The sequence below is a fragment of the Mollisia scopiformis genome (assembly GCF_001500285.1).
Source record: "Mollisia scopiformis unplaced genomic scaffold LY89scaffold_2, whole genome shotgun sequence".
NCBI classification, from domain to species: domain Eukaryota; kingdom Fungi; phylum Ascomycota; class Leotiomycetes; order Helotiales; family Mollisiaceae; genus Mollisia; species Mollisia scopiformis.
The window spans coordinates 1840560-1860951 of record NW_017263582.1 but is presented as its reverse complement, the minus strand read 5'-3'; the positions used below and the strand labels follow the sequence as shown (position 1 = coordinate 1860951).

The following is a 20392-nucleotide window of genomic DNA, read 5'->3' as shown; positions in this document are numbered from 1 at the left end:
CCTAAGAGAGGCTTACTCTAAAAGAGAGGACATAATCTGGGGAAGAGATCTCGGGGAGAGGACTTGCTCTGAGAGGACTTACTTTAAGAGAGAGGACTTTTTGTGCGGGGACGCTAGAAGGAATGCGCCTTGAATTGATTGTATTAAAGCATTTAAAGGATTTTCCTGGATTTATTTAGATATCCATTTCATTTTCAGCACAATTCCAGTATTCCTAGAAAATCCTAGATAATCTAGTAGATTCAAGAATATTATTAAATTAGAAAGAATCAAATTTAAAGGACTTTAGGACCCATTCCAGGAAAAGTCCAACAATCCTGGTTAAAACCAGGAAATTCCTGGATTTACCTGGACATATTGCTCCCGTAGAGAATCAAGAACGAGAACACTATAAACACCAGCTCTTGAAACAGGCCTTGCCTGGCTCAGAGAGGGAAAGTCGGCCCAAGAAAAGAGCAGAGCATCTGATTGCCTTGAAGCTTTTCCAAAGCAGGAGACTTGAGCATAAGGATTGCCTCCCCAGTCTGGGCATTATCTGTCCTGGTTCTCACAAATGAAGAAGGGAGTTCAGTGTCTGTGAACAGAAGAAGATTGGCCAGCAGCAAATTGTAGATAAATGCTTGAGTGAGTTGGATGAGTTAGGGATATGTTGTCAAGCGACTTTGCAAAGACTGGCACCTAAACCAAGTGCACTCTTTTCAGCATTCAAGGTGTTGGTAGGCGTAAATACGGATGCATAAACCACACAGTACTCGAAATTCACAAGTGAGGAGAACCCACTTGAAGGTGGTGTTGAGGTGGAAGGAAGGTGGAGATCGGGAATGGAAATGCAGGTGAAGGTGCAATAAGAACAGAGAACAAGGAAACGATGGCGACGTCACGATGCATCACCAAACATGATTACAAGGAGCTCAAGATGTCAGGAAACCATTGCCATTTTTCGCAAGCAAAGCTATCTATGAAAGTGTGCAAAGTATTTCCTTCCACACCATCCTCTCACGTACAAGCATCCTCCCCATTCCAATCCATGATTATTTTGCCATGCCAGGACCGGAAACGAAACACGAAGGGGGTAGTTTACTTCTTGGTGGCCTTGACGGCGGCCCTGTAAGTCAAAGTGGTTAGCATATGCTGGAGAGATGTAATGGGGAAGTTGTTCTTACTTGGTGACCTTGCCAGCCTTGTCAGACTTCTCAACGGACTTGATGACACCGACAGCGACGGTTTGTCTCATGCTAGAATGAAGTCAGCGAGAGCTCATTGCTGTTGGGGAAGGATTTGTACTTACTCACGAACGGCGAAACGTCCAAGAGGGGGGTAATCAGTGAAGGCCTCAACACACATAGGCTTGGATGGAATCATCTTAACGATGGCAGCATCACCAGACTTGATGAACTTGGGGGTGGCTTCAATAGACTTTCCGGTACGACGATCAATCTTTTCCAAAAGCTCAGCAAACTTGCAAGCAATGTGGGCAGTGTGGCAATCCAAGACTGGTGCGTAACCAGCACCGACTTGACCAGGGTGGTTAAGAACGATGACCTGAGCGTTGAAAGACTCGGAGGCCTTGGGAGGGTCGTTCTTGGAGTCACCAGCAACGTTACCACGACGGATTTCCTTGACAGAGACGTTCTTGACGTTGAAGCCGACGTTGTCACCTGGGAGACCCTCGACAAGTTGCTCGTGGTGCATCTCGACGGACTTGACTTCAGTGGTGACACCAGCGGGGGCAAAGGTGACGACCATACCGGCCTTGATGACACCGGTCTCAACACGACCGACTGGCACCGTGCCAATACCACCAATCTTGTAGACATCCTGAAGAGGAAGACGGAGGGGCTTGTCAGTTGGGCGGGAAGGTGGGTCAATAGCATCGATAGCCTCGAGAAGGGTCTTTCCGGTGGACTTGCCAGCCTTGGTCTCCTTCTCCCAACCCTTGTACCATGGGCAGTTGGGGGAGTTGTCGATCATGTTGTCACCGTTGAATCCGGAGATAGGAACGAAGGCAACAGTCTTTGGGTTGTATCCGACCTTCTTGATGAAGTTGGAAGTCTCCTTGATGATTTCCTGGTAACGGGCCTCGGACCACTTGGTGGTGTCCATCTTGTTGATGGCGACGATGAGTTGCTTGACACCAAGGGTGTAGGCGAGGAGGGCGTGCTCACGGGTCTGGCCATCCTTGGAGATACCGGCCTCGAACTCACCAGTACCGGCAGCGATAATGAGGATAGCGCAATCGGCCTGGGAAGTACCAGTGATCATGTTCTTGATGAAATCACGGTGACCAGGGGCGTCTGCGTTGGATTAGCAATGAAGGAGGTGTGATTGTATCTGCGAAGACATACCAATGACGGTGACATAGTACTTGGGGGTCTCGAACTTCCAAAGAGCGATATCAATGGTGATACCACGCTCACGCTCGGCCTTTAGCTTGTCAAGAACCCAGGCGTACTTGAATGAACCCTTGCCCAACTCGGCGGCTTCCTATTAGAGAGAGTCAGCATGATACTCGAAGACAGTGTGTGTTGTGGAAGGGTATTGTGCATCGGGCATCAATCGACATGTTGTCGTGACGATGCACGGGCGCAAAAATTTTGTTGATGGTGGCAAGCGAGGATTTTACCCCACCGAGGGGCAAAAGCCGATAAGGAAAAGTTGTGTGCAAGGTGACAACGAGGAGAAATTCTTACCTTCTCGAACTTCTCGATGGTACGCTTGTCGATTCCACCGCACTTGTAGATCAAGTGACCTGTTATGATTGTGAGCTGGATGTGCGAAGGGGATATTCGAGGGTTGAGGATGGCTTACCAGTGGTGGTAGACTTGCCAGAATCGACGTGGCCGATAACGACCACGTTGATGTGCATCTTCTCCTTACTGCAGAGCAAAGAACCGTTAGCAAAGAGTCCATTAAGATCGACCTTGATATCGTATTGATGTTGTTGATCGAGGGTGGATGGTTGAAGGTGACGGAAGGCTTACCCCATGTTGGCGGTATTGAGAGTTGTCGGTTTTGTGTGTGGGTGTTATTTTTTTTGCGGGAAAAAGGTTTGAATCTGTTGAAGGAGGTGTCAGTGATGATGCCTTGATGAAGATATAGATTGAAGGAGACGTACTGCGCAGAGTGATTGCTTGAATCGGGTATGCGCTGGACACAGAATTAAGAGGTAAATTGGAGAGTGTGCGATTTTCTTGAAGGAAATTAGTACGCTAAGCCACTAGTGCAAGATCACGTGGTACGGAGTCATGCGGCGAAAACTCAAATCGGTGAATGAATGAAACGTCATAAAACTTACGGAGGGTCAATTGTAATGCGAAGGATGGGTATCAATAGCGAATATCAAACGATTTGTATCATCACATATTCGTCTTTTACTGTAGTATTGTATTCATGCTCCAAGTCATGCAAGGTCATTCTTAGTGAAAGCGCCAAAGTTGTGATCCACTTGCCTCGACATGCGGCTGGGCTCATGCGAACCGCTTCTGCTTTTGATCTTGGAGAAGTCTCACCGCATGTCGTATTTCTTAGCTCACTTCCATTGACCTCCAAACGTTGCTTTTGTTACTTCAAATTGCTTCAGGTCTTGAAAAAGCAGCATAATGCTTACCACTAAAAGAGCACAATACGGTTCAGCACACCGGAATAGTCGCAAGTCTCGCGCTACATAATCCAACCCTGTATCTCCTCTTTCGAAATTGAACATTTGAGTCACTTTCGATTTGATATCAAAGTTCTTTCACCTTTCTATGCTGGATGCAATAAGCTGCGACTTGCTCGGTCTTAGCCTGTCTCATTCACTGCTTCGATCATCAAATTTAGACCACAGAATGATCTAAAAGCAGAGCTCCCCTTGGTAATGAATTCACAAATAACTTTTGTGCCTTCTTCACTCGATTTCTTATCACGCATTCTTCTCGCTGTAACCCTACAAATTCATTCTTACGCCTCACCGCCTGAATTATTCGGCGAGCTTCCATGAGCTCCTCCTACATTCTTCGCCTCAATTTTATACTACTTCTTCTAAGCCGATAGAATCCGGCAATTGTTCAATGCTGAGTGTGTGTCATTCAAGTTTGGATTATTTTGGTGGCACCGGACATTGACACAAGTCTCAACTTCTGTTAAGTGGCAACTCTGCGCTACTAGAACAAGTGGTTGTGAGGCATCATGAGGCTCATTACAACATTGAGGACTCATCAATAGACCATACGCCCTTGTTTTATGTCTGGGGTGTTCTGCCCTTTGCTACTGAGGCTCTCGTATTAGTGAATTGTGCTGAATGGTAGTGTAGAATGATTGATTGAGACATTATTCTACAGTGCAGAATGCACCTATTTGTGATGTTCCTGCTGATCCTCATTACACTTAGTGCGGCTCCCAACCCCCTGACATTCAGCAAATTGTTGTATGCTTGACTCATATCCCCATTTAGTGATATTCACTTTCGGGGTAATCTCATTTGCCGTACCTCAACTTCGCAATATCCTCTCAATAAACTGCCATATATCCTATCCTTGACCAACAGTATATATAGAACCTTCCAGGGCTATCTCACAGAATTGCTAAGCTGGAGGCAAAATCCAGGAATTCCCAAACATGCCGAGCTCTGACACCGGTCCTCGATAGGTCCTTACAACTGAGAAACAATCCGTCTCCAAGTTCCTAGAAATGAGCAGCTGTTTGTCTTGAAGATAGGTTCAGTTGTCAAGAGATTAATTGTTGTCAAGACCGAAAGTGTTGTTTGATCTAAGTAAGTCCATTCGTCTGATTCCTGGAATCGTTGCCGATAGTTTATCCGTTATCAGTCGACGGAAGACTGTTGACGACTATAGCAATTGGCTGCGTGGAAAAGTGAGAATCTTGAACAGGAGACCTGCCCCTTGAGAGTGGGGTATTTGATGAAAGTCGGCCAGCAGCAACTTGATCGTTTGTGAGCGAGAATCTTTGAACAGGCAATAACAGTTTCTTGGTTCGAGAATTCTATTTTATAGTGTGATGAAGGGCAGATTCCTGAGAACTTCTATCAGACGCGCTTTTTAGCTTCCCCCTTCAGCAACAGCGAATTCTTGCAAATTGCAAGCAAGATCTAACTCTCGAGTTGTCTGTATGTCCTGAGCAGAAAGGGGCTCGCTAAAGGAAACGAGTGGGGCCAGATGCGGGATACAGTATTCCACATACTATGCTCTCAGAATTTGCAATTCCAAGAACTGAACAGGTTATCTTGAACAACAATCTCAAAACCATTGTCCAAAGACAGCGATATTTCTGTTAGCATGCAGATATCCTAGCCTAGCAGATGTAAGATTACTCTCTGATTACTTGAGAGCTATCAGGCAACCAACTCTTCGATCTCATTGTCAAACCCACTGATGGATAATATCCACCCGATTAATACGGAAATTTTGATAAGATAACTACCAGAAAGTCTATGAATTTGACATAGATCCACGATCGCTCGATTGTCCGGCGACTTCGAGGACAATCAAAACCCCACTCTCTCGAGAAGGGCTCTTTTCTCGCACTTCAAAGCAGTCTTATTGTCCGACAACTTAATAGAAAATGAAATCCTTTGGAGCTCGATCACAAGCAGAGATAATAACAACACCCCAAAAGTGGAGGACGCGGCTCGACATGGCAGTAGACTACAATAGCGTGCTACGCAAAGGTGACTAGCTTTGCGTAAGGTTCTGCTTTTGGCGGAGTCGATCGCCTGTCTTATTTGTTGAGATGGATCTTGTAAAACAATTAGTCCGGATTTGATGGCAGTACAGTGTAATCCCCTGATCATATGTTAGCTAGCCAAAAGTATAGAGACATGCACCAGATGCTGCTTGGTTTGAGGAGTGCACAGACAGATGATTCAAAGTCCGTCAGCAGTTGAGTGCTTTGAAGGAGCATAAGTCCTCTCCTCTTTAAAATAATCGACTGGCACGGAACTAATATATGACCAGGGATACACTGTAGATCCCGAGAGACAATCAATGCTGAACATGTTGTGCAAAACTTCAACGAATTTGCTAAAAAGAAAGAGTGTATTGTTAAGGAAGGAAGTGACAAGGCCACACAGACTTCATGTACCACTTGTGGCTGAGACATTTGAGACCGTCGAATATATCGTAGTGAGCTGGTACATTCTCTTTAAATCACAAAACAATCAAATCGCAGAGATTGCTATAAGGTATTCAACATATTATCTTACCGATTTCCTCGGCCAAGTCACAAGTGTACAATCGGCTCCACAAAGATCCCTCATCGTCATCCTAAAGCTCCCAGTCAAGAGATCCCTCATCGTCACCCTAAAGGTTCCAGTCAGAGGCACTATGGGAAACACACAAGGAACTCCAGGAGCACGCCAGAAAGCAAAGGATGAAGAGTGCTATGGCTGGTAGATAGTGTCAAAATAGCTGCATATGAATGAAGTGTACGGCGCTTCTGATCATATATAAGCTCGCTAGAATATATAGACATGTTGCTTTAGTTTGAAGAGAGTGCATTGACAGACTTTGTACAGAGATTCAAAGTCTGTCCGCAAACGAGTACTTTACAAGAGCATAAGGTCTCTCCTCTTCACGTGAGAGTAGAATAATCGAGTGGCAAGGACTAATATATGAGGGGGTGTATTGTGAGTTAGAGTAACTCGGTAGTATTGTATCCAAGCCTCTGACGGCCGCTCTCTCCTCTTGTAGCTGTTGTTGTGAGCGAATTCATTTGAAAGTGCGTCCAACAATGGGACATCGTGGACAGTCTTGGTCCTCCAGCTTCTGCCCTGACTCCACAATCTGTAGTCCAGAGTAGTACCCAACTCTTGTTGATATGAATCGTATTCTCGGCCCAGTATTCCTTCACCGCCTCCTCTCCTGGCCCTGCATGCTCTCCTCCCTCGTAGCCCCAGCAGCTCTCATCTCCAGCTGTTGTATCTTCTTCTCCAGCCCCAACCTCTTTGCTACCAACGCGCCTCGTTGTTCTTCGAGCACAGCAATCTTCTCTGCCGGCGTGGCCTCTCGTTGCTTCTTAACCTTCTGTTCCGAAGATCAGCAAGCGATCCATGTGTAAGGAAGGATTGAAAGGCATTACCTCTTTGATCTCCTGATCGGTCTTCAATCCAGCACCGTACCAAGCTCCTGTAGCTGTCACGGCAACAATTGCTCCAGTCCAGACAAACCTCCTGATCTTCTGCTGCTGAGCTGCTGTAGCAGACATGCCTTCAAGATCAATTCGTCGTCGCAGGCAAGTTGCAGTGTAGTCGAGCAGATCTTTGCTGCAGCTTTCCGTGGTTGCTTTTTGTTCAGGTACACCCGAACCTTTATCCCTAGCCCCAAAACTCCCTCCACGCCTTTTCCGCCTCCTTTTCCCTGCGTTTCCTATTCTCCTTTCTCTTTCTCTTCACCTCGTCCTGCTCTTCTCTCGACCCGTATCTCCAGTCCTGCAGCTCCAGTGAATCGTCCGAGTCAGTCGAGGTCGTGGACGTTGAACCCCAGGATGATGTGCGGCGGATTGGAGGAGCTGGGGTGGTTGATTGGCGGTGCGAGCTCGGTATGAGATCACTGGAAGCTGGCGCTGGCGGATCGGATGCGGATGCTGCGGCGAGGAGGGAACTGAATAATCGCAATGCAGAATCCGCCATTTCTCCAAGATCTAAAACTCGACGAGAAAGGGAAAAATAGAGGAAAGAAAATGTATATATTTGAGGAACGGGACGAAAGAGGCTGAAGGTTTTATTATTGTATTTCCCCTTCATTCATTGTGTCACCATTCGGGTCGGGCCTAGTGACACTCCAGTGGTCGACTCGCTATCATCTTGCCCTGTACCACCGGACCTCAGACCGGCGGGGCAGTTCTCTACAGTGTGCTACGCCATAGTTTCAAGACAAGGAAATCAAACAATTCTCACCACAACACTCGCGACAGAACTTCTTGGCAAGCTTCAACTTTGGAGATCATACTTTCCAGCTCCCAGCAACCTTTTCACCCACAGCAACTATTGCCGTCTAGCATTACAACCCCCGCAATTCCTGTTTCGTCTGCGGGAGGGAAGACACAACCCCACCATGACAACTCCAAGGGTGTTCATTGTCCGCCACGGTGAGACAGAATGGTCGCTCAACGGAAGACACACGGGCACGAGCGATATCCCCTTAACCTCGAATGGCGAGAAGAGAATCCTCGCCACGGGCAGAGCGCTGGTGGGAGATGATAGGCTGATTGTACCGAAGAAGTTGGCACACATGTATGCGTTTGCACACTTAATTACCTCAATTGAATCATGTTGCACCGCTGACTGTTTCTCTGAAATAGCTATGTCTCACCGCGGAAACGAGCACAGAAGACTCTCGAGCTGCTTTATCTGGGGTGTCGGGAGAAGTTGCCGTGGCAGGAGCAGAGGGAACATAAGGATGAGGATATTAGGACGGATGCCAATGTGCAGATTACGGAAGATATCAGAGAGTGGGATTATGGAGACTATGAGGGAATTACGAGTCCGCAGATTAGGGAGTTGAGGAAGAAGCAAGGTATTGGAGGACCGAATGGTGAGTGGGATATTTGGAAGGAGGGTTGTCCTGGTGGAGAGTAAGTGTTTCTCAACTACTATGGGGAGCAAGACAACAGACTGGGGAGATTTGGTGGAGTTGGTAAGAGACAAGCTGACAAATCCTAGATCTCCAGAACAAGTCACAAAACGAATCGACCGTCTGATCGAGGAAATACGAGAAAAGTTCCATGGTCCAGTAATTGGAAAGCCCAAGGGTTCAGCACCCCCGGGCGATGTGTTACTGGTTGCACACGGTCATATCCTACGAGCTTTCGCTATGCGTTGGGCAGGAAAGACATTACAAGATGGACCTACGTTCTTGCTTGAAGCTGGTGGTGTAGGAACCTTGAGCTACGAACATCATCGGTTGGAAGAGCCAGCAATTCTGCTTGGTGGTGGATTTATGGTTGATGTTGTGGAGAATAGTGCTGCAGACCAGAAGAAGGAATTGGAGGCAAAGAAATAGAATTGTCTATACTGAGTTATTAGATTTATAATTTTGAGAAAATGATAATGTATAGAACATAAGCAGACAATCTTCCAGTGCGAGTTCCTTTGTGATACGGGATGATACAAAGACTTCAATTCGTCTTTGGATAGAGTAAGTTATTGCCGCATTGAGAATACTTTAGCCATACAGAGTTGGCAAAGCCGACATGCAACCACCCATTGTAATTCAGTAACGAATCTTTTCAATGACAGGCATAATAACCTCCTCCATCCTTTTCCTAGCCTCTACAGCATTATCCTCATCCTTTCCTAACAAGCCTTGAATCCACCAGCTCAACCTCTCCTCCTGAACTTCTCGTCTCTTTTCACCCACTACCTCATCCCCGCCTCGTCCACAACATTTGCATATCTCCCCATCCAAGCACACCTCTCTAATCCCTCCCAACGTTCTTCTCATCCTAGTCGCCCAGCCGAACTCCCAACTCATCATTCCTGCCAGAGCAAAAACAATAACTATCCCCGCGCGGAGAAGCACCAACGTAGTAGGCGCCAACCATCGATCTATACTCGGACTGAAGATCACAGCCCCTTCACCCAAGCCGGCGGAGAACGCGCACTGGAGAGCGGTGATTCCTAGAAGAATAAGGGTTACAACCACGGATAAGAAAATGGCGAATGGTGGGTCAAATTCGATATAGTCCTGCGCCTCGGGAATCTCTGGAGCTGAACCTTCTGCCAGAAAATGCGCAGCATATTTGAAGAAGAGGTCGCGGTCTTGTTTGTTCTTGTTGAAATGTGGGTACGTTTGCAAGGATCTCTTGAGCGCCGACAGTTGCACAGATCGATGCAGGGGCTTTGGAGGCTTGAAGGAGAAGTAGCCCAGAAGGTAGAGGAGGATGGCGAGGGCGAGATAGATGGCATTAAGGCTCATGAAAGGAGTCATCTTGTAATTCTATGCTTATCGGTGGAGCTGGTGTCAGGAAAAATGTGTGGTAAGTTCGAAGAGCTCGAGACTTATGTTGAATTGTCTGCGAGGAAGGAAATGTTCGCAAGAAAACTTTGCAAATATTGTACACTAGCTTAGGTAACGCTCAATCTTTCTGCCGACCTGGGTCTGCGATCATGTGAGAGTATATCCTAATGACGTACGTGGGATGAAAGAGGGGTTTTGAAATACTGATATAGAATCCAAGAATTTCATAGCCTCAACTCCTCCATCCTCGCTCACTCTTGCTGCGTATCTATATCCGACTCTAATCTTGCCGGGAAGTCTTCCGAAATCAATATCTTCGATCACGAGAGCGATATTTCCCCCATATTCTCGCTTCCAGAAGTATCAAGGATATTGTTCAAACCAGTAGATGTAGCCTTGAAAGATTGTCCTCGGAAGAGAGGTGTAGCTTCCGTAATCGTACAGCGTACACCAACTTCTCATTCTCCCTCCTTGTTTCTCCAAGACCTTGAATATAGACTTTAAGTTGTAGTCCCGATTTCTTAATCAAATATTAGACAAAGAACTGCTTGGTTGGACCTAGCCACCAAGAAGAAAACAAATGTGGACTAAGAAGCTGGTTTTGTGCCTAACAACTTTATTTGTTGCACATCGCAGCTTGACGGCCGCTTCCCAAGCCCCTATTTCTGCCTCGCTTAAGCTTCCTCCGCTGTCCTCTTTCTCAAGAGGAACACCAGGAAAGGAGGGGAGGTTTAAATACTTGGCACTGTACAAGTCTTGCTATCCTTTGGCACAGAGTTCATCCAAATAAGGTCTTGGCCGACCCTGATTTTGAAAAATTCAATAGATCAATGATTAAAGTGGAGAGGCAGGATTCTGGAAACTGGAAGTGGATTCCGACTTGACAATAGCAAACTACTACCACGAAAAGGAAGTTATAAGAAGTGAGGTTTTTGTAGAAAGAACATTTTTCTGCCATGGACTGATGTCTGTTGGTCTTGATTATGCCAAAGATTCAGATGATAAGTGGTTCTTCTCGTTGTATAATTGCATTTACAATCCCTATACATGATCTTACAACACTGCCAAGATGGTGAACAAAAACATAGAAGTCGGATAGCTGAGAACTTGAATGTTCAGGCCACTGGATACTAGACATCCAAGCATTGGTTGGATTTTAACACCCAAACGAACATCTACCAGCAGAAACAGCAAAAGCAGCGCCATCTCCCGCACAAGAATCCCATCGTATCCGAACTCCTTGGCTTCTCAAACCCAAGAACTTGGGATCTCGATTCTTGGCCTCTTGGGAAGAAATCCTGGAATGCAAACCAATGCCGAGATGCGGGGAAACTCCTCAGCATGCGGCTCACTCATCGATTACGCAAGCTCTCTCGAGCTCCTCGCTTGCTTCTGCAGGAATACGAAAGGAACGGAACCAATCAACCATCTAGTTCTGATCTACAGGAACGAGAAACTTAGATGCGGATAGGTATCCGATGAAAAGGAATGCGTGTGTGAGGAAATGCATGTCAGTAGGTGAGGGAATTCAAGGAAATCGGATGGGTAAGTGATGATGAGTGGGCGTTTCTTTTTTCGTTTTTTTTTTTTTGGCGAGGCGGGACCTTGCGTCATTGAGATAGATACCTTAGGTGCACCTAGAGAGATCGTGAGATCGATTGAGTGAGTGATAAGATCAATAGTTTGCAGGTAGCGAGACGGGGACTAGAGAGTTCGTCGCCTGGCTAAGGCTACCTATGTTTTAGATTTCTGAGAGTGGGGTCTGGGTATTGGGTTTTGATGTGTGCGAGAGAGCGGGTTTGGTTATTCTAGAAAAAGAGGGCCGAGACGGAGTTTGGGTTAGGGTTATGAGTAAGTGAGCTTTTTTGATGGAGATTCTATCCGAGAAGAACGAACGAGAGAGAGAAAGAAAGAAAGTGGAGTGGAGGTTGGGACACCAAGCCAGTAGTTTGTGAGGTGAGTTGTCTAGCTTGGAATGAGGGCAGCGGTGAGGGAGAAGGAGAAACAGAGCGTAGACGGTAAGAAATTGATGAAAAGTGGTAAAGGTATTCTCAACCATTTCGTCTTATTGTGAAGAGACGTAGGATTCTTTCATCCATGATAATGAGAAGTCTTAGCAGAGCAGTACTCTGTAAAGATTCCAAAGCCTCATCGTTATCCGTCGTCTCCGCCAAGCATTTCTCACCCGCCGCCTCAAGCTCGCATTCCCGCCCGAAAAGCTGCACGGCTGGCTCGGACTGCAATGGCCTGCATCGTGGAACCAGCCCCCCATGCACCATGCAACGAGAACGCCGTTCATCCAGCCTGACTAGCATCATCATCATCACCAGCAGCAGCCGGCCAAGCCGGGGAGCATTTCAGGCTTTGCTGCTATTACTGCTATTGCTGCATGGTCCCAAGAACCGCGAGAGCGAGATCCAGACCCCATGATCTCTGCCATGTTCTTAACAAAAACCTGTTATCGTCGCTAGGATCTGAATGCAGGGACCAGCAGAGAGGGGGCCCTTTTGGGCAATCATGAGGATGTTTGGATGAAATACTTGGGGGGGGGGGCACCAGGAAGGGAGAAGAGGGTGGGGCGACGTTCATCAGATCATCTGGTTGAAGTGTCTGTGATAAATGAGTTGCTCGTACATCGGTCCTCTATCCGGATTCATGATTGTCCTTCCTTTCCCAGGACGGACATTTATTTGACTGTCGCTGACGAATCAATTTTGGATTCCAGATTGCATCCCGAAGAAGCCGTGGCGGCTGCCAGATTCAGTTTCTGGAATGCGGTGCGCGTTTGGGCGTCGTAACGCTCGACGGCCCATTCAGTGCCGGCCCAGCCATGGGATGAGATTGAGATGCGGGCTGACACGAGGAACTCTGTGAAGCTTCCTTGTCCTGGCCCTGGCTGACATCTCTTTGATAACAGAAGGGTTTCCCTATGCTTTTGCTGATGTTGGGGTTGGTGAAAGGAATGTTAACACGACGACCACGTCGCCTCCCTCGTCCTTTTTGCTCGTACACTTGTCTCGTGTGGTGCAACCTCTTGTTTTATCGTGGCCTGGCCAATCCGTATCCGCGTACTGAGGATCCGTGTACCCTGCGATGATCTGCTGGCACGCACTATGGGGGGAAGGAGAAGAACTTTGGGCATGGCATAACTTAAGACTCTGTGCATAATCAGAACTGACTCTTACTGGGGAGTGAGTGAGTTTTCTTTGAAATGATGCGATGTGTTTTACTCGCCGGCATGAAACTTGAATCGAGAGATATTTCCAAGACCTTCATTCAACTCGCCCATTCAAACACCATACAGCAATTTTTCCAGTCCTGTTGTGTCGGTGGCTGTGATTCGAGGTCTGCAGCGTGCCTTGGAGAGAGAGAGCCGCAAGCAGTTAGCCCTGCGCCGCCCTTACACTGGATCGTCCGCCAATGCACCATACAGTACCCAAAACTCGACTCGCCCTCCATTGGTCGTTCCGGCCTTGTCAAATTATCCACTAGCCAGCCAGCCGAACCCTCGTCACCACTCACCACTGGCCACTCACCCGTGCACGAAATCCCCGTCCGAGTTCCTGTTTCCTTGCACAATCTTCTTCCCAAGCTCCACTTTCTTTATCTTCCCTCACTCCCAAAAGACATTCGTTTGTCCGCTTTACTCTCAAACCTAATATCGTCCTCCAGCTGCGTCGAGGACTTTACTGTCGCTATTTCGACTTTGCGGACGACTTCTTGCGAGGATAATGCGTGCAGTCGAGATATCCCGGTAGTCATTCACCGTCTGCGGCTACAATTTCTATACCCTCGACTTCAACCGCCAACCATACCCCAGCTACACCGAAAATAAATACTCTACGCGCCCAATTACAACGGTCAGCGTTCATCGGATCAATCCATCTGCCACAACGCCTGTCGTTTCGATTTGCGTCGGAAACACTGGGGAAATAGGGCCAGACGTTTCGATACGTTTGTCGCTTGATCGCCTGGAGGCTGGGACGCATAATACGAGGTGCTTGGATAGCTCACGTCACCAACACTAAACATTGAACTTTTTCGAGCTCGAAGAATTTCCAACCTCCTCTCGATCTGACAGTTCAATTACTATCACCACCGGGCCTTGCCCCGTCAATTCCTCCTCGACCCGCAACCTAAATTAATAATTTCCATTTCGACAATGGCACGATTTCCTTCGTTATCCTCGGCGTCATGGTCCACGGCGTTTGTCTCTTCTCTCGCCCTCTTCAGTACATTAATTCCTTCGGTACGAGCACAGAGTTCGAGTTCGGATACAATACAGGGAACAAATGGGGCGGGAGTAACACAAACACTGCTGGTGGATAGGTTTCCGGCATTGTACTCGGGAAACTTTGGTGATTGTATGGGAGGACAGAGCTTGATCAACCTGACATCCTACGATGCGGCCTACTACGCAGATAATATGACCGTCCTGTTTAACCTGGCTGGAACCACCAATCTCAGGAACGAGTCTTTAATGTGTATGTGATCCAACTGGTCCATGGTTTCAGGAACAAAGCTAACCTTGTAACCAGTATACATCTCCGTCATGGCTTGTAAGCAACACACTTCGAGAAATCAAACTGAACGAAACACTAATACTATACACAGACGGCGAGGATCGATTTGACCTTGTGTTCAATCCGTGCAATGCCAACTTTGCCAGGTTTGTCCTCGCATCCTTTTCCTCATCAAATCTAACATGAGCAGTCTATGTCCCCTGAACGCCAGTGTTCCCATAACTGGTGGAGCTGTCATTCCAGTTTCTACATCCGATGTCTCCGCCATTCCCAATATTGCATTGTCAATTCCAGATTTCGAAGCATCAGTACAATTACGATTCTTCTCCAACTCCTCGGAGACACAAATTGCTTGCTTCCAGGCTGTGATGCGAAATGGAGCAAGTTTCTCTCATCCAGCTGCGGTGGGATCCGTCCTTGGAATCTTCACATTCGTAGCTGTCTTGGCATCCTTTGCAACGGCCATCTACGGAGTCAGTGTACCGCATATGCGAACCCACTATGCACACTCTTTATCTGTCCTCGTCGTCTTCGAGGTCTTTCAGTCCATATTCTTCTCTGGTGCAATATCCCTGAACTGGCCCAGTGTTTGTGCTGCTTTCTGGAGCAACTTTGCGTGGTCAGCCGGTATGATATATACTCCAACAATCATCAACTCTATCAACAGCTTCGTAGGTGTATCTGGAAATGCTAGTCAGGTTGGCGGCGCTGGATCGACGATTCTAAACAACAACGGAGGCCTCCAACAACAGATTTACGGACGTTCCATTGACAGCGCTTCCGAGTTCGCTCGAAGTGAGCAAGTTGCGAGCCGCATCTACGAACGAGCAATCGAGACAAGTCCCTATGAACTCGCCAAAAGAACTGCGCAGCTTGCAGGTAACATTGTGAAGAGAGCCACAAATTCAACCAATGGAACACAGTCAGAACAACTATTCGCATGGTCTGGCGTTCCGGTGGCTCCTGGTCTTCCACTCCCTGGAAACTGGTCGGGGTTCGCAGGCGAGCTTTCTCTGGTCAGCGTGCCAGCTGCAGATGCATTCATGGTAGGCTTTCTGTGGTTCTTGATCCTCGTGGCTATCCTCATTGGAGCAACTATCGCATTCAAATACGCTTTGGAAGGGTTGAGCGCCATCAAATGGATTAAGCATGATCGATTCGCTTACTTCAGAAGTCACTGGATGGGATTCACTGGTCTGATTGTTCTTCGATCGTGCTTCATTGCCTTCTTCATGATGATGACTCTGGCCTTGTTCCAATTCTCATCAGGCGGGAAAGCTGGCCCAATCGCCATTGCTGTCATTGTTTTCCTCGGATTCTTCGTCGGAGCCATCGGTACTGCGATCTATGCCTGCTTCTACAGAGTCAAATTTGGCAAATACGAGTCCTCACCTGATCGTATCCACTTCCAGCGCAAGAAGGTGTTCAAATTCATCCCATGGTATCGAACAGTCCGTGAGAGTTCTTTGGAAGAAGAGGACAGAACCAAGTCCGCTGGCTCGGTATCGTTCTTCCAAATTAGATTCGTCGACCAGGACTCGGAATCACAGAGTGTACACCAAAATGTTGACTTCACCAAGCGCTTTGGGTGGCTTTCAGCACGTTATCGACGAACTCGGTGGTGGTTCTTCAGCTTCTGGGTAGTCTATCAATTCGTGCGAGCTTGTTTCATCGGTGGAGCCAGTCAAAGTCCAACAGCTCAGGTCTTTGGAATCTTCGTCTGGGAGATTATTGCCTTTATTGCAATCATCTGCATTAACCCGTTCGAGGGAGCACGTAATACTGCACTTGCTGTCTACATGCTTGGTATCAGCAAGGTTGCTACAGCAGGCCTTTCTATCGCTTTCCTACCCCAGTTCAATGTGGCCCGAATTCCTACGACTGTTATTGGCATCATTATCATCATCGAGCAAGGTTTCCTTGTCATTGGCGTCTTGATCCTCATTGTTCTCGGCGCCATCTCGAGCTACATGTCACTCACTCGCAACCGAGAAGATTTCAGCCCCCACAGTCTCGAGAACATTCGCATGAAGTACTTTGGACACTTGGAGCAAAAAGAGAAGGATGTGCCTCCACCTCCTCCACCACCGCCGGAGGAACCAAAGGAACCTTATTTCGCCGTCAAGACTGTCCGTCGCGCTCCCAAGATCGAGGACGAAGACGTCGACGACGTTCCGGACCTGGCCGAGTTCAATCCTGCTGCATCTCAACCCTCTCTTGCAGGCCCTGCTGCTCGTAGTAGAGCCAACAGCATGGCCGGTAGTATGCGTAGTCATTACTCAAGCTATGGTAATGTACCATATGGTGCTCGAGTGCATCGGGCGTCCTGGAGTTCTCGGGACTTCAATCAGTATCAGGAGGAACAGAAAGGTGACTCGCCCTTTGGCACGCCATCGAGGAGTGCGAGCGGGATGAGTCAACATATCAGCAGTAACTCGATTGCATCAAGGGCGCCATTGGTCAGACCACAAGCGTCTCACTCGTCCCTCAGACCTTCTACCCCTACAAGGGAACAACAGCAGAAGTTCGCAAACCAGCGCGTAGCTCACGCCAGTTAGAACCTTATCATCACGAAGTCACGAACGGAGGTGGGATAAATATGGAGTTGAGGAGAAAGAAACGGTGTAATTGCACCATGGGACGTTGATCATTCAATTCTGCACAGCCTCGGCGTTTATTGTTTTCAAATTCCAGCTGCTTCACGTACATAGTTGTAAGCATGGTACTGCTAGACTGGCACTTGCATTTGCATTCTAAGAAGAAGACACGCGCAAAGCGACTTCGCACTGCATTGGCATTGGGGGGTTTGGTTTGTAATGGCGTTCCGGCATGGGGGCATCAGTACACAGAGCGCTGACAACGGCGACACGATGTATCTGCGAAGATAGCAGATACTCTCACAATAAAGATCTCTTTATATTTCTTCATACATGTTACTTCTCCTGGTGACTTGAGTGCATCTTGTCCATTACTGCGTCTTATTCTTTGGTCCTTAGGTAGTGACGTTCATCGAGCTGCCCAGGTGGGCAGTCACGACCACGTGATATCCTCCAATTCCGTCTTCCTCAAGCCAAAGGTGAGAGAATCTCAGGTCGCGTCACCACGTCTTCAACTTCTCCCGAGAACACTCTGATTTTGATTCTCAACTGCAACTTCCCCTTCAAGCTGAGAAATTTCCAAGACGTGGTGTTTCTTATACTTCTTGTGTTACTGATTTCCTCCAACCCGAATTCGTTTCCTAGACCAATATCCTTGGACTGCATCTCACTAGACAGTAAATCCTAGTCAGACGCGTCTGTCTAGATTGATTCAAGATGTTCTACAGCCACGAGAGTAAGTTACCCTAGGCATATGAGAAAGGAACGGCAAGAAGCTGACTTTGCAGTCTTGACAAGCCGCAAGTATGGCGTTGCAACCATCTGGTAAGCTCTGATTCCTCCCCACGCGTCACTTTGCTCGTACACCATGGAATGGCAATGACTGACAGCATCTTTTAATACAGGTTGGTGGCCACACTGGGCGCGAAGTCAACCACGAAGAAAGTGACGAAGAAGGCGATCATTGGTGTCGACATCATCAAGGCCTGCGAGACCATCATGGAACCGGAGGCACCAATGGCATTGAGGCTTCAAAGCAACTTACTGTAAGCAGACTTCACTTGTTGCATGAGCTTTCACTGACGTTGAGCAAGGTATGGAGTATCCAAGGTCTACAACCAGCAATGGGAATACCTCCTTTCCGATGTGCAAGCAGCACAGAACAACATTCGTGCCTTGTTGAGAACTGCTCGTTTCGATGGACTCGATCCTAATGCTGGAAAGGCCAAGTGAGTACTGTTCTACTGTGACCTTGACTAGAAATTGACGCGTCACAGTCCCAATCACCTTATCCTGATGGACGATCCAGCCTTCTCCCCAGACATGATCCTTCCTGACCTCGGATTCGACCTCGACAGAGCCCTCACGCCACAAGCCGATACTCAACGCTCCTCGCAATCCATGCTCTCGATTCGTGGACGCAGCGGTTCCGTCTCTTCTCTCAACGCTGCTTCCGTCCTAGGTCTTGATATTGGATCTTCCAGCAATGGCGGCGCTGGTTCGTATCAGCTTCCACCAAATGGCATGTTCCGCGACTCGTCGGTGCAGAAGGATCTCGGAGGAAAGGCATACGACGAGGAAGAACTCGTGTTCCAAGATGATGACCTCTTCGACTTCGACGCTGATGGACAACTTCGCGATATTCCCGACAGTGAACGGGAAGCTCGTCGTGCTGGTAGCATTGTACCTCAACATCGTCTCGGCAGTGATTCAGCAGCCAGTGGACGCGTTCGTAAGGAACATGAAGATGCTCAAGCTGGACATATTCTTCCTGTCTTGGACGGGGATGGTGATTTCGATATGATGCAGTATGGTGATGATGATCTGGGTCTTCCTGACGCTGAAGCATTCCCTGTTATGGCTGGTGGACCTGCTCGAAACGATGACCCTCCCCGACTCTCATCTGAAGCCAACGCTCCCTCTTCCCCCGGAGGAGAGCCGTCGTCCGTCTCTGCCGAAGCTCCCCAGAAGCGTCAGAAAGCCAAGAAGTCTCGAGCCTTGAAGATTGATTCAACCGTCGTACTCCGCAACTCTGATTTGAATACCTGGCACAGAGAATACCTCGACAATATGGCTGCACAATCTCTGATAAACAATCACAAGAAGGCATCTCAACAGGCAAAACCCAATGCTTTCCATTACCTCTATGGTTCTGGTTTGAATGGTGTTGGTGAAGGTATTGGCTCTGAGAAGCTTCCAAATCCTTTAGCCATGTTTTCTGGTGAAGCATTGATGGCTAAACTTACTGGCAAGTCACTTGTCAAAGTCAGAGGTAGACAATCCAAGAAGCGTGTTCATGAGGACGAAGAAGACGAGCACTCTAACAAGCGTGTCCGAGACGATGAAGTTGGTCGTGGCATCCAAGGTCAAGACGACGATGACATGTTTAACATGCCAGACGACGACCTCAATCCCCTCGACAACGAAGGACCAGAAGCAGAAGCAAGCATCGAGGTCGAGCGAGGCAGAGATGCTCAGAGTGCACTAGCAGATTATCCCTCTTCCGCCATGCCATGGAACGTCTCTGCATCCCTCCACTCCCACCAACGCGGCCAATCATCCTCCATCCAAGGAGGACGTCTAGGCTCCCAAGGTCCGAGCAGGAGACTCACATCCGCATCTCCGCTCATCGGTCGAGGTTCCGCTCTCCCTGGCGATCTGGACGATTTCGACAACATGATAGGCATAGACGACGAAATGGTCATGTACGGCCGCTCCGACAACGATCGCTCCTCTAGCCATGTCCCCGGTCTCGGGTTCGGAGCCATGGGAATCAAGAGCTCGAGCCAAATCGGCGTAGGAGACGACGAGTTTGAACTCTTTGGTGCGGCAGCAGCGGTCGATACGCAGACGGCGGCTGATTCTCAATGGGTTCGTTCTGCGCTCGATGCCGAGTCTAACAACTTCCTTGACTATGTACGTAATACGATTGAGGAGAAGAGCGGCGATGAGTTGAGTGCTGATGAAGATGATTTGGATCGTGTTGGTGGTGATCGTGGTGTGGAGAAGAGTGTCACCTTTGAGGAACTTTTCGATCCGGAGAAGAATACTTGTGTGGTTGCCGCTCAGGCTTTCTATCATATTCTCTGTTTGGCGACTAAGAGACGTGTCTGGGTTGAGCAGGATGTTGTGGACTTTCAGCCTTGGGGTGAGATTAGGATTGGAGTTTCGAGTGTCTGAGTCTTTTACTGTTTCTGTTCAGCTGCGGCAGGGTGTCACGGAAGGAGAGCAGTACATCTTGCACATATTTTGCTATATTTTTGGGATTGAAAGGATGTAATGGTCTGGAAAGGGACGATATTTTGCTCACATTTTGCTC

At 48.0% G+C, this 20392-nt stretch overlaps 7 protein-coding genes across 7 annotated transcripts; 3 read left to right on the top strand and 4 right to left on the bottom strand.

The window, feature by feature from the left end:
* Positions 1–932: 932 nt before the first annotated feature.
* On the bottom strand, positions 933–3036 carry LY89DRAFT_680344 (translation elongation factor EF-1 alpha). The gene is made up of 7 exons (XM_018214059.1): positions 2982–3036; positions 2809–2876; positions 2691–2749; positions 2346–2484; positions 1289–2294; positions 1164–1235; positions 933–1105 (listed from the first exon to the last, which is right to left on the bottom strand). Exons 1-7 carry the CDS (start codon positions 2984–2986, stop codon positions 1078–1080), a joined length of 1377 nt encoding a protein of 458 aa, XP_018077978.1. The 5' UTR covers positions 2987–3036; the 3' UTR covers positions 933–1077.
* Positions 3037–6382: 3346 nt separating this feature from the next.
* Positions 6383–7697, bottom strand: LY89DRAFT_680343 (uncharacterized protein). The gene is made up of 2 exons (XM_018214058.1): positions 7075–7697; positions 6383–7019 (listed from the first exon to the last, which is right to left on the bottom strand). The coding sequence occupies exons 1-2, from the start codon at positions 7198–7200 to the stop codon at positions 6843–6845; spliced, it is 303 nt and encodes a 100-aa protein (XP_018077977.1). The 5' UTR covers positions 7201–7697; the 3' UTR covers positions 6383–6842.
* On the bottom strand, positions 7182–7893 carry LY89DRAFT_187953 (uncharacterized protein). The gene has a single exon (XM_018205685.1). It carries the CDS (start codon positions 7736–7738, stop codon positions 7310–7312), a length of 429 nt encoding a protein of 142 aa, XP_018077976.1. The 5' UTR covers positions 7739–7893; the 3' UTR covers positions 7182–7309.
* Positions 7647–9064, top strand: LY89DRAFT_680342 (phosphoglycerate mutase-like protein). Its single transcript, XM_018214057.1, has 3 exons — positions 7647–8227; positions 8296–8568; positions 8657–9064. Exons 1-3 carry the CDS (start codon positions 8049–8051, stop codon positions 8994–8996), a joined length of 792 nt encoding a protein of 263 aa, XP_018077975.1. The 5' UTR covers positions 7647–8048; the 3' UTR covers positions 8997–9064.
* Positions 9065–9206: 142 nt separating this feature from the next.
* On the bottom strand, positions 9207–9923 carry LY89DRAFT_664023 (uncharacterized protein; the record flags this gene model as incomplete). The annotated part of the gene is made up of 1 exon (XM_018212742.1): positions 9207–9923. One exon carries the CDS (start codon positions 9921–9923, stop codon positions 9207–9209), a length of 717 nt encoding a protein of 238 aa, XP_018077974.1.
* A 2898-nt stretch (positions 9924–12821) lies between these two features.
* Positions 12822–13952, top strand: LY89DRAFT_187866 (uncharacterized protein). Its single transcript, XM_018205684.1, has one exon. The coding sequence runs from the start codon at positions 13165–13167 to the stop codon at positions 13786–13788; it is 624 nt and encodes a 207-aa protein (XP_018077973.1). The 5' UTR covers positions 12822–13164; the 3' UTR covers positions 13789–13952.
* A 163-nt stretch (positions 13953–14115) lies between these two features.
* Positions 14116–20253, top strand: LY89DRAFT_573974 (TRP-domain-containing protein; the record flags this gene model as incomplete). Its single annotated transcript, XM_018208713.1, has 8 exons — positions 14116–14437; positions 14492–14512; positions 14568–14622; positions 14667–16876; positions 17802–17898; positions 17979–18119; positions 18168–18302; positions 18351–20253. 8 exons carry the CDS (start codon positions 14116–14118, stop codon positions 20251–20253), a joined length of 4884 nt encoding a protein of 1627 aa, XP_018077972.1.
* Between the last annotated feature and the right edge of the window lie 139 nt (positions 20254–20392).